The 12,777-nt window shown below is 44.1% G+C and overlaps 1 protein-coding gene across 1 annotated transcript; it reads right to left on the bottom strand.

The window, feature by feature from the left end:
• Positions 1–134: 134 nt before the first annotated feature.
• tril (TLR4 interactor with leucine-rich repeats) lies at positions 135–3,462 on the bottom strand. The gene has a single exon (XM_069698942.1). It carries the CDS (start codon positions 3,177–3,179, stop codon positions 678–680), a length of 2,502 nt encoding a protein of 833 aa, XP_069555043.1. The 5' UTR covers positions 3,180–3,462; the 3' UTR covers positions 135–677.
• Positions 3,463–12,777: the final 9,315 nt, after the last annotated feature.

Here is a 12,777-nt window from a genome sequence, read left to right on the forward strand (position 1 = left end):
TTTATTCCCTCTATCCCTGAAAAACACTCTTCTTGTGCTTTACGTAATGAGCGGCTTACAAGACGCAGTAACATCTACTAAAGAGGAAAATCATTACACAAACACTCAAATGACAAATCAGTCACATTGTTGGGGATTTTATTCTTCGTGTTATGCTAAAAAATAATACAAAGTTTAAAATATAAAACATGATAGATGTGGTACAAAACAAGTGTTTTTTTTGTTTTTTTTTTCCTGCCAACCAGCAGCCATCACTACATACTATACAAATACCAGACAATATGATGTCTGTGAAGTCAATTAGCACCATCGTTGAAATCAGTGGTACATCATTCATGCGTACACATGCTCTCACAACAAATCACACATATAGAAACACCCACAGGTGCAAGGAAATGAAAGAGGAAATGCACAAAGCGGGAAGGGGAAGTCAGAGGGATTGAACTTCCTCTGGTGTCTGAAAAGGCCCTGATGAGCTCAGCTGCTCTGTTTACGTTAGTCCTGAAAGAAGTTGACTTGGTTGTGGTTACAGGCACAAACACACTCATGCTTTTATGTGATACTGCGCCATGTCTACTAAGAGGACTGCATTCTAAAGGCTAAAGACGGCAACATCAAGAAATTCACGCTTTTCTGTTGCACAGTGTCAACATGTTTAGTTTTGAGATGTTACGGATCTAGTCAGAGAATCTCTGCATGTCACTGTCTCTGCGAACACTGCTGTTGTCAAGAAAGCGGTCACAAGGGAACTCAATGAGGTCCCCTTCTTCTAAAGGGGCAAGTCGTGCCGGTCGACTGCTCTGGTAGCTGGCGAAGTCGGTGGACACGGAGGCCGTCGCCATCGCCGGACGAAACGGTCGCCTGGTGGAGTACATGTGGCGCACGTGCACGGCCGACTTCCTTCTCTGCATCCTCCTCCTCAGGCTCCGACCCAGCCAGACCCCGCCGATGACGAGCAGCAGCACGGCGTTCCCTGCCAGCGTTGCCACCGTCACTAGCTGGAGGTCAGAGGTCAGCGTGGCTCCGCGGCCGAACCCCTCTTGGAGAGTGACCAGTCCTGCACAGTGGTCCCGGGGCGCCACTTGACACACCGATCCTCCGACAACTCCTTCCACGCACACCATGTAGGTCACGTCGGAGCTGAGTTCTCGGAGGGTCACGGAGCGAGCTGCACCTCTGGCATAAACGTAGCGGGGGAAACGGTCTGGAGTGCCAAACCTGTCAAACAAAACCCGGTAGTGGACTTCATTTAGGCCTGGCCTGACTCCTGGTGTGTAGCTATGATGCTCCCTGGTGGTCCAGTAGACAGTGACAGAACTAGATGTCACCTGATCCACTGACACATTAGTGATAAAATGGCGGTTGAACACACAAGGATCTGTGATTACAGGAAGAGCCTCCTCCTGATCTGACCTCAGAAGATCAAACTTTTCTCCTGACTGGACAGGATACGTGGTAGTGAGCCGGATGTTGGTAGCATGACTTGGTGTGGAAGTGGCTGATGGATCAGTTTTGGAAACGACATTTGACCTCCGTCTTCCTTTGCCACGTTTCCCAGCTGCCTCTGCAGGTCGTGATCTTTGGCTGAGCAACTCCTTTGGATTCTTTCTTTCCAGGGAAGAAGAGGGTTTTGTCAAATTTTGACCCCCTTGGTCCCCTTGGATTCCCACCTCTTCCTGTCCCTCTCTTTTCCCTTCCTCTTCCTCTTTCCTCATCATCACTCCATCGCTGTTTTCCTGTCTCAAACCGTCTGTTTCCGCCTCTTTTCCCTCCTCCCCCCCACCTTTCTCCAGCTGACCCTCTTCACCTCTCCACTCCCCATCCTCCAGCCTCATTGCCTCTGCCCCTCCCCTCTCTATGCCCTCCACCTTTACTTGTACACCCCCTCCCCGGCTCTCCTCAGGCCCAGCTCGACTCTCACACAAATGGGTCCAGTTCCCGAGGGGTTGCAGCTGGGAGCTGTTCACATAGTCCAAATATTTCCCCCTCAGAGTTGCAGGGTAATGACATTGCACAAATACAGTCAACAGTTTGCCCTGAGAATGTGCAGCAGTCATCCATCTCTTCAGCTCCCCCAGGCGACAGTCACACGTCCAGTTGTTGCCATGGAGATCCAAGTCGTAAAGCACGTTGTTGAGTGCAAAAATGTCACCAGTCAGGCTGGTGAGAAAGTTGTTTTTCAGCTTCAGAACCTTTAAGTGTTTAAGTCTGGAAAAAGCCAAAGAGTCCACGTTGGAAATCCGGTTGCGGCTGAAGTCCAGTTCCTCGATGAGCTCCAGAGGGTCGAGGAGACCGGCGGGAATTTCCACCAGCTCGTTGCCGTCAATCAGAAGCTCTCTGAGGCTCGACAGTCCCTTCAGAGCACCGCTGTCCATATGAGAGATTCTGTTGTTGCTCAGGGAAAGTTTAGACAGCTTTTTCAGGTTTTGGAAGACGTGGTTTCCGATGTATTGGATTTCATTTTCAGACAGCAGCAGAGTTGTCAAAGCTTTGAGATGGGAAAATGTGAGTCCATTGCGCACGGCTGGCTGCTTGTTGTGGGCCAGGTTTAGAAAGCGCAGGTTGGTTAGTTTAGAGAACGCGTTCCTGTGAATATGCTGCAGTTTGTTGTATTCCAGATGAAGATAATGTAGAGTGGTCAAACTTTTAAAAACAGAGTCCTGCAGAACTTCTATGGAGTTGCCATCCAGGCGCAATTTAACAAGACTGTCTAAGTTGGAAAAGAGCTCCGGTGTGATTTTCTTCATGGCATTGTTATTTCCATAGAGAATAGTTAATTTATTCAGGGGTTGTAAAGTCCCAGCAGGTATAGCTGTTAAAAGATTATGTCCCAAGTAAAGTTCTTCCAGCTTGGAGAGTTTCTCAAATGCTTTTGGGTGAATAATTTCTATTTGATTGTACTGTAAATTTAACCTTACAAGGTTACCGTACCGCGTGAAGTCGAAGGCAGAGATGTTAGTGATGAAGTTACCCCCAAGGCTGAAGATCAGCAAGTCCTCGGGCACCGGTGCGGCGGGTTTGGGCACAGTGCTCAACCCGCGGTTGGTGCACATGAGGTGCTGCGAATGTCGACAGTCGCAGCGGTCAGGACAAAAGACCGTCGCCGGTGAGGATGATATGATCCCATTGAGCGACAGCAGGAAAAAGCACATCCCCGCCAGGAAACTGCTGGTATCCATTCCCACAGCGCGGCTGGCACAGCCAGAGTCTGATGCGGCATTCGCGTTGTGATGTTCAGGTGAAGTCGCCCCTCTCCTGTGTCACGCTGGAGATCGATTCTTCCATAATTCACTTGTTGCTCTTAAAAGTGTTGGACACTTCAAGCACATGGCTGCATCACTGAGCAGCAGCATCAATAGCGCAAATTAATTTGTCCAATGCGCGCTGATGCTGTGTGAGGAAACGCGCCTCCCCAGTAAAGCCTCCATCTCACCAAGTGGTCATCTGCTGCGAATTATAGGAGTTCCTAAAAAAAAAAAAAGCAGAGTTCAGGCGCTGAGCGCGATCACACACACACACACACACACACACACACACACACACACACACACACACACACACACACACACACACACTGAAATAGGCCCTCCCCTGCAACTCTGCGACCCTGCCAAAACCAGATGTTCACGAGTCTTGACGCACGAGATCCAGAACTTTGCGCGTGCACGCAGGTAACCAAACACACTTGCCGACTCTCTACAGTGAGAGAGGAAAGGGGAGAGAGAATGAGAAACCCTTTGACCGAGTTTTCTGCGCGTCCCTGCAGTCACCGGGGGTCTGAGATCTGGATCGGTTCCCTGGTATAGATAAAGCAGACAGGAAGAGTTCCTTCCCACGGAATCCCGAGAGAACCCCACAGTTTTGACTTGCTTGCAACAGAGAGCAAGGCAGAGTCACTAATAAAACAAGTTCATAAAATCTCTTAAAATCATAATGCCATTGGTTGTGTTAAGCTTTGAAAAAAAAAGAAGAAGATAATTCATAAAACAGCAGGCTATGTAATGTTTTTTTTTTTTTTTTTTTCCTGCCCCTGGAATTGCAGTCCAAGCAGCGACAACATGCATACACAAAGTAAGTAAAGCATCAATCAACACATCAACAGCCCAGCCAGCGCTCTGTTCAGTGTTTGAACACCACGAGCAATGAGGTTTAACTGTAATTTAGCCGACTATCCTCTCATTAACGCGCCTTTTGTTGCTGCGTGGGCCATAAGGACCGCAGATGGTTCACATTTGCGGATGAGGAATTCGGGTCGTGAAGCGTGTGTTAAGACTGGCAAGGAGAGGTGCCAAATCGGAGTTATAGATCTCCAACTTGAAAGTGGTGCATTAAATGTAGGGTGAGTGGAGCATGCGACTATTTAGAGCACAATTTTGTGCAGACAAAAGAACGAGTCTGTGCACTGTACATGGAGGTTTCCGGTGCAGTCTGAGAGCATGTTGGGCTACTGCCAAGACAGCTGCACGTTTATGGCAAACACGAGGAGTGCTTCCCAGTGCCAAACATAAATCTCACATCAGTGGTTCCTAACCATTTTTGTCTCCTGCAAACCCACAGCCAGGTGAGCTCAGGTGTCCTAATCTGCGTCACCTGGCATGTTTCCAATAGTTTTTAATTGGAGAATATTTAAAACTATTAGTAAAAAAGGATATTGTTAAAAAAAAAATTAATCATCAAGTCAAACTACTTGGGAGTGGCAGAAAAACGTTTCAACACATTTATCAATCTTAGCCATGTAAACTAGCCCATTTATTTTAATTGTGCATCTATTATTTAAAAATAAACTTTTTATTGAGTTTCACTTACTAAACTATCCATCACTTAAGAACTATTTCAATTATGTCTTCACTTTCATGAACACATTTTACTGTTTGCTCTTTAATTTTCGCAAACTATTTCAACTGTTTATCCATTTTAGTTAGACTATTGGACTAATGGTTAACTGTTTGTCCATTACTATTAGTTAGCCATACTATTTCAACCATTAGCAATTAGCCAACTTCTAGTTATACTACCTATTGGACAAATGGATAACTTGATCTATTCCTTTGAACTGTTTCAACTGTTTATTCATTACTTTAAATTAGTCTATTTCAACCGTTTACAATTAGCCAACTGTTTGCCAATTAGCCTACTTTTAGTTAACTAATTCAACTGTTTATTTATTTCTTTTAGCTCTTTCAAGTACTTATCCACTACTTTTTGTCAGCCTTTTTCAATTGTTTACAGTTAGCCAACTGTTTGAACTGTTCACCCATTGCTTTTGTTTAAACTGTTTATCCATTGCTCTTTGTTTGAATAACTGTTGTACTGACGGATAACCGTTTTATCTGTTTCAGCTGTTGATCCATTCCTGTTAGCTGACTAGTTTTAATCTTTCTACAACACCATTAGTTAACTATTTCAACTTATCTGCTCATATGGAGATGGATAGACAGGTGATGTTAGTGTCTGTGACTAGAGATTTGTCCACCACAGTAACAATATGCATTCACAACTCACTGGAGCACCTAAATTCATACACACATGTGGGGACGTACTCACATGTGCTTTTTCAACCACTCATACAAAGTGATGCAGTGATTTCCAGAGCCCAGCTAATGCATGACTGTTGGAGCTCTTTGTATTGCCAGCACAGACCTAAAAGCTCTCCCTGACCGGCCTCATTCTCATGCATATCTGTTAGTAGACATCATCAGACATTATAGCTCTGTGTGTGTGTGTGTGTGTGTGTGTGTGTGTGTGTGTGTGTGTGTGTGTGTGTGTGTGTGTGTGTGTGTGTGTGTGTGTGTGTGTGTGTCTGAGAAAGCAGGACAGAGAGAAATACAACCCATGGGGAAGCCCCTCTCTCTGGGAGGTCATTTCCTGCCTGTCCTTTTCTCCATAGTATTTCTGCATCTCTGCCCCCCCCCCCCCTTACCCCCTCCCCTCCCTTACCCCCTCCCTTTGTGTCTATGTCTCTGGAGTCTCTCTTTAACCCCTCTGAGGAACACACACACACTGAGAAAACACTCAAGAGATCTGGCTCCAGACACAGTGGGACCAGTCCAGTTGTTTTATGGCTGTCGCCTGGTCTGTCTCAGAGTTGAAAGGAATACACTAAAGTTTCATCAGCATAGACTGACTTTTACTATGGCATCAGAAATAACTCGAGACAAAAAACGTTACTACATTTAGAGGGGATTATGTTAAAAGATTCACTCCCAAAAGGGTTCGGTGTGTAAATGGCACAGACAGACAGAATTAGAGATGGAAGACAGAGAAAAAAGATGAGAGGAAAGAGAGAGCAGGGGATCAAAGGAGGAGGGAAGTGAGCCCAATGTAGAAAGAGATTGTTGTGAGAGGGAAAGTGTTTTAGAGTTGACCCAGATTCAAAAACCAGGCAAAATAGGCACCACTGAGGACCCCGTCTGCCTCTGTGCCTGCACACAACAAAAGCTGGAGACTGGTCTCACCAGCTTTTTCTTTCACCACCTCTCTCTCCCTCCACTGGGCCTCTCACTGTCCAATCAACCTGCCATATGACATTTCAGTCTTTCAGCAGAGAAGAGTGTGTGAGTGTGTGCACGCAAGAGAAACCTAATTCCACCAAGGGGAAAGAGACAGAGAGGAACTTGTATAGCTGTCTGCACTTGAGTTTGTTTGCTTCATGGGAGTGAAAAGAGTGAAAATGTGTGTGTGTGTGTGTGTGTGTGTGTGTGTGTGTGTGTGTGTGTGTGTGTGTGTGTGTGTGTGTGTGTGTGTGTGTGTGCGCGCGCGCGCGTGCGTGCGTGTAGGTCTGCATGAAATAAAGAATATCCAGGTCATTTCTTGTGTGTGTGTGCGCGCATGCAAGTGTACATGTAAATGAGCTGATGCTGCTGTGTATTTAGGTCGTCTAGGAGTGTTTCAATTCTCAGCATATGTGGTGAAGCAGTTTCTTATAAATGAGGAACTTTTTTTTTTTCAAGCATCAGAGTATCTATATACTGTATCCACACTGTAATTTGAGATGTTGTGCTTTTTAATCCCCATAATAAACCTCTCTCATAGCAGACAGTTTGACTTGTCAAAGCAGAAAAAGCACAAATGTTATTAACAACATCTTCAAGGAATACTCCCTGTAATACTGCTGAATACTTTAATGTCACAACTCCTACCACATCTCCTCAGATTTTCCTCCCTATTTACTGCAGTCACCTGACTCTCCACCCCCCACCCGCTCACCTGTAGCTCACGCCCTAATCAGCTCTTTGTTATTAACCTGCTGTCTTTCTCTAGTTGTTTGATAGATTGTTGTGTCATTCTTCTTCCTGATATTGTTATGTTCTTGACCTCTGGTAACCTGTTTCATCCTGTATCTGCCACCTACTGGTCAGTAAGCCTGTATTTCACCATCAGTTTAATAAAAACACTGGGCTGTTCCTGTCCGTCTGGTTTCTGTCTGCACTTGGGTCCCCCTTCCTGTTCTTATTGTGCACACTAACAATGGTCTGAATCTTTAAAACACATAGTATGAATTTTTTTTTTTTTTTTCATAATTTGGACAACATGCATTTTTTTTTTTTTAAAGTAATGACAGAGGAGGATCAAACCCCTAACCTTCTTGCTGAGAGGCAGCAGTGCTAACCACTGCACCACCAATCTTCCCAGGTGAATGGCTGCATTGTGACAAATCTTTGACTCACTGCAACCTAAAACTCCACTGTCCACAAATATTCATTCAAATGTGACCAAAATTGCCACAGACATACTTTGGATAGTAGATATACATGTTTTCAAGGGGGTCTGCAGTGATATTAAATATCTTCCTGTAATGTGTAGTGTATGCAAAACTTTTTAAAATTTACCAAATGTTTCAACTTCACTAAAAGTTGAACCATTAATAGCAACTTTGGTGAAGTAGAATCTTTTACCTGTTGAGTTAACCAGACTGTCGTCAGAGTCACTGGAAGCTCTGAGTGAACTCCGTGAAACTCTTTCTCCGCCACGACTCATATTTCAGCGCTGAAGATAGTCAAGTGGTCTACCACGCCACTTCAAACCCTCATTAGGACGTGGGTTTGAGCCCTGCTCAAAGTAATCCACAGGGTTCACAGAAGTCGAATCCCAGCTCATGGTAAACCACATGGTTCACGGAGGAGGAGTCCCTCAGTTTTGTGGGTTTGCGGTGTAAATGCAGTCACACTAATAGCAACTAATAATCAACAACATAACAAAAAATAAATGGTGTGTTTAAATCTTCTTGGATTTCTGTCTGAACTACCACAAACTTTATCCCCCAAAATCCAACTTATACATTTTAATGGTATAGTATGACTTTGGACAACATACTATAGTATGACAGAGTGGTGCAGTGGTTAGAGCAGTTGCCTAACAGTGAGAAGTAACTGTCTTCGATCCCCACTTGAGGCATACATGTCAGTTTAGAAAAAGGTCATACTCTAAAAAGTGATAAAACAACATAGCAAGTGATCCAAAAGACATTTTTGTATATAATATATAGTATATAATGTAGCCAGGGTGATGCAGCTAAGTTTGATGTTTCACCGTGACACAGGAAGTTGATGTTTAAGGTTAAACGATGCTCCAAACCTCACGAAACTTGCGTCAGGCACCAACTTTCAGGAGTTTTGAAGATGTTAAAGCCGCCAAAGAAAGAATAAGGAACGAGATCGAGAAAAAAAAAAAAGAAAACTGGATCCCCAACATGCAGCGTGCGAGGGCCCGCATATCACTACTTGCAGTTTTAATTCTTTCTTTAATTAGAAAAAAAAAAACCCCATGTAAAACCACAACAAGTCATTTATTATATACTTTAGGTTTTTAGTCCTGGAGTCCGACTTGCTGTCGCCTGTTTTCACAATTTCTGCTAAGCGAAGGTAACTGGCTGCTCATGTTCGCTTCATATTTACCATAAAGACATAAAAACAATGTTGATCTTCTGAACCAAATCTGAAGATTTTCCCAAAATGTCGATGTATTTCTTTAAAGGATGGGAGTCTTTCTCCACAGCTAATCTCCAATCAAATAATTGTTTATTTCACATGTTCAATGAGCCAACTACATTAACTGTAACTGTGGCACTTTACTTTGCCCTGACAAATCTGAGTCATATACGTGCACACACATGGTACTACACAAGTGGATAAGACAGGAATCATTTCATGTTACACACATATTTACACAAAAATGCACCAACCACAGCAGCACTCGCAGCATTGGGACTAATGAGCCTCACAAAAAAACAAAAAAACAAAAATAGAACCTTGCAGGAAGTCGCACTAGTGGAAACATGTGCATCTTATTGTATCGCGATGCAGAGATCTCAGCCTCTCACTTTTCCCTGCGGGTCTTGTTTGGATCAGAGAGACAATCCATATGAGACTTGTCCTGGTAATGTAACACTGCATGAAAGTTGCTTGAATCTGGGGCTTATCTTTGCAATCAGTGTAGCTGTGTTGAATGAAGATGAACATCAGCTTTGTCCTCCACAGCTCTCATTAATCGGAAATAGTTCAAACAAATAACAGATTGTTCCTGTGTGTGGCAAAGCCAGAAAGCATGTTTGGGTCCATTTGTGCAGACGTGTGTTTTTGCATGTTTATGAGCACATGCAAGTACCGAATTGACTTGATGTATTTTTTTGGTCTTTTAAATAATCTAAATAAATGCAGGAAAGCAAAGCAAAAGGAAGGAAAAGAGGAGATGAGGAGGTGGGATTGTGTGTGTGTGAAGAGAGTTTATAGGAGCAACAGCTGCTGTGATCATTAAGTGGTTTAGCTAGAGCTGAGAATCATAGATGGAGTTTGTCCTCACACACATTAATGATGTGTGTGAGTGTGCGTGAGTGGATGAATGAGTGTGTTTATGCAGTTACAAGGAGATGGTGAAAGAGACGGTGTCTGCAACTGCGCTAACATGTGGCTGTGAGCAGAGATGGAAGACATGCTGTCCACTGTCTGCCATACAGGAGATGAAGACACATTACAGGTGATTGAAGAAGAGGGAGAGGAACACCTGGGCCCCATGCCTGCAAACTTCCACATACCCAATGCTCCCCTGTTCAACTCTCCCAGCTGGTTCCCATCACAGGCAGGAGAAAAGGAGGGAAAGGAACAGTAAAGTGAATCAGGGGGTCTCGTCGCAACATGTAACAGACACTTTTCTGTGTTCAGGACTTTGCTCAAAAGATTATAATAATCTGATAAAGCAACACAAAAGCATGTCAAAAACAGCTGCTGTTACAAAAATGCATCATGTACAAAAGGGCTGATTGCAACAACAATAGCAACGTGGGAAATGCATTTTTACTGCATGCCTTTGTGCTCCGGAGAGCTGCAGCCTCTGCTGCCTGACCTCCAGGGGTCACATTTTGTGGCTGAGAGCAGTGTGTTGAATGAGCTGGGGAGGGGTGGGGACATGGAGGGGAGGGAGGACGGCTGGCAGAACCTTTAGGATTTCAGTCGACCCTGTGAGCGTTAAGAATGGAGGGAACAGAGAAGGGAAAAGGGAGGAAGGGAGGTACTCAACATCTGGAAAGAATTAGAGACCATGCCATTGCTCTGCTGAAAGACTGGAGAGAGTGGAGGGGGAGATAGAGCAACTTTAGTAGTGTGTGTGTGTGTGTGTGTGTGTGTGTGTGTGTGTGTGTGTGTGTGTGTGTGTGTGTGTGTGTGTGTGTGTGTGTGTGTGTGTGTGTGTGTGTGTGTGTGTGTGTGTGTGTGTGTGTGTGTACTGAGAGGGAAAGCCTTTGATGTCTCAAGTTTGATAGAAACTGTCTGCATGCCCATAATCAGCCTCAATCATGTAATGACAATGAGAAAGTGTAATGCTTTAAGATGTTAAGATCACTGAACAGAGAAGATAATACCCTGAAAACTGATATAGATGCATGGGCACACCAAAAACATGAAAGCAAGCACAGAAACACCCATATGGACATGATCTCTGGTTTAGCAACACAATGCGATCCAAGTCAAAGGAGAGTGCAGAGAAATGTGGCTTCTATGAGTCATTAAAACAAAGTCGTCAGTCAGTAATTTAGAGCGTTCAGACATCTGATCTGCAGCTGTCTTCCCCTCACTGCATGGCTTGTGTGCAACATCGCCCTCTGCAGACATGGAACATCATAGCATATATGGAGACAGTACTGTAATAATGTAACCAAGAGTCAGCCAGGCAAAGTGGCTCACTGGTCCTGGGCCCGAGACACCAAGGGACCTCAAAGATTCCAGGTCTGCTGAGTTTACAAATAGCTCCATGGATAACATGCCAGTCGCTTGCAACACTGAACCAACTGAAAATCTCTGGATGGATTGCTATGAATCTTTTCACATTCAAGGCTCCACAGTTTTGGTGATTCCCAGCTGCAAAGTTTCCAATTATTAAGGAACATATCTTCACATCTACTACATGGATTGACAAAGAAGTTCAGACAGATATTCATAGCGCTCAGACAATGAACCCGGGGGACTTTTGCAAACCCCTGACTTTTCCTCTAGTGCCATCAGAAAACGTGTTTGTGTACTTACAAAGTCATGTGTTGAATATTGGATGGATGAGCAATGAAATTTGGAACAGACATCATTTTTTACCTCAAGATGAATGCAGACATGAAAAGTCCCAGGATAATATCTTCTCGTGACTGGTGATCCCTTTACTTTTAACTTCATACAAATAACTTGCCACCAACTAATTTGTGAATACGTGTGGGCATCCTAGTATCTTAATCCAGCTGAGGATCAGACATGAGGTTCACTACAGAACAGAAAGGCCCTCTAGTTGATGGGTGTTGTCTCCCTTTATTACCGCCCCCTCACACTTCAAGTGAAATTGCACAGTGTAGCAGTGTAGCACTAAATGCCTCTCATATGCAGTGTCAAACAACATGAAGGCCCTCCCAGTATACTTCAATTTCCTGCATGAATACAAGCTCCTCAGTGTGCAGTAACCACAGCTAACCTATAGATGACGCTGCCATACACAATCTGCTCACACATTGTGTGTTTCTTTGTGTGTAGTATAAGTGACAGAAAGGGTGATAAGAGATACAAATAACAATTTCTCAAAAGTTTCATGTTTCAGCTTTTATTACGTGGCCTTGTTTATGACTGTCTTACCATTTCGTCTTTATCATTTCCCAATTATAAATACAATTTAAATTGTGCTATTAATAGACCTTCTTTAAAAGTCATAGTCATTGCAAGTCTGGTGTATTGTCTTTGCTGTTTCACTGCGTATGTACACAGGCATAATTCAGAGTCTCTCTGCTGAAGGTACACCAGGGTGTGTTCTCTTGTGGCTTAAACTGTACACTCCTTCTGTAAGAGCACAGGATCCATTTACATTTAACAATGAAAATACCTGCGACACAAACACAGTCTGTTCTACTTCCAGCGTCACAGTCCCAGTCCTGAAGCAATAGGCCTACATTCCTCTGAGCTCCAAACACTGCGATTACTTTTGTCAGGTTCTGAGTTTCTGGACACACCCGGCTCCTGCTCTCCCTTGCAAAGACATTTCCTGCACTTTTCATGTTTTCACTACCCTGTGTTGCCATAGAAATAAGCCCAGGCAGGAAGTGACATCCTCATGCCCATGCAAAGGAGGGAATTTGTTTTGTTGGGTAAACAAATCTACAGCATGAAGGTGGTTCAGGGAGCCACAAGGGCAATAGAAAGATGGGACATTGAGTTGAGACACATGCTGTTCACCCACTCGCTCATTCTGTCTGGGTGCAATCACACAACTTCTCTCACTTACTCATCGTTGAAGTAAACAGTCAGCAGTTGCTGG

The sequence above is a fragment of the Brachyistius frenatus genome, unplaced genomic scaffold (genome assembly GCF_029030835.1).
Source record: "Brachyistius frenatus isolate BFR_SWC_R1_liver_20210118 unplaced genomic scaffold, ASM2903083v1 Contig_2, whole genome shotgun sequence".
NCBI classification, from domain to species: domain Eukaryota; kingdom Metazoa; phylum Chordata; class Actinopteri; family Embiotocidae; genus Brachyistius; species Brachyistius frenatus.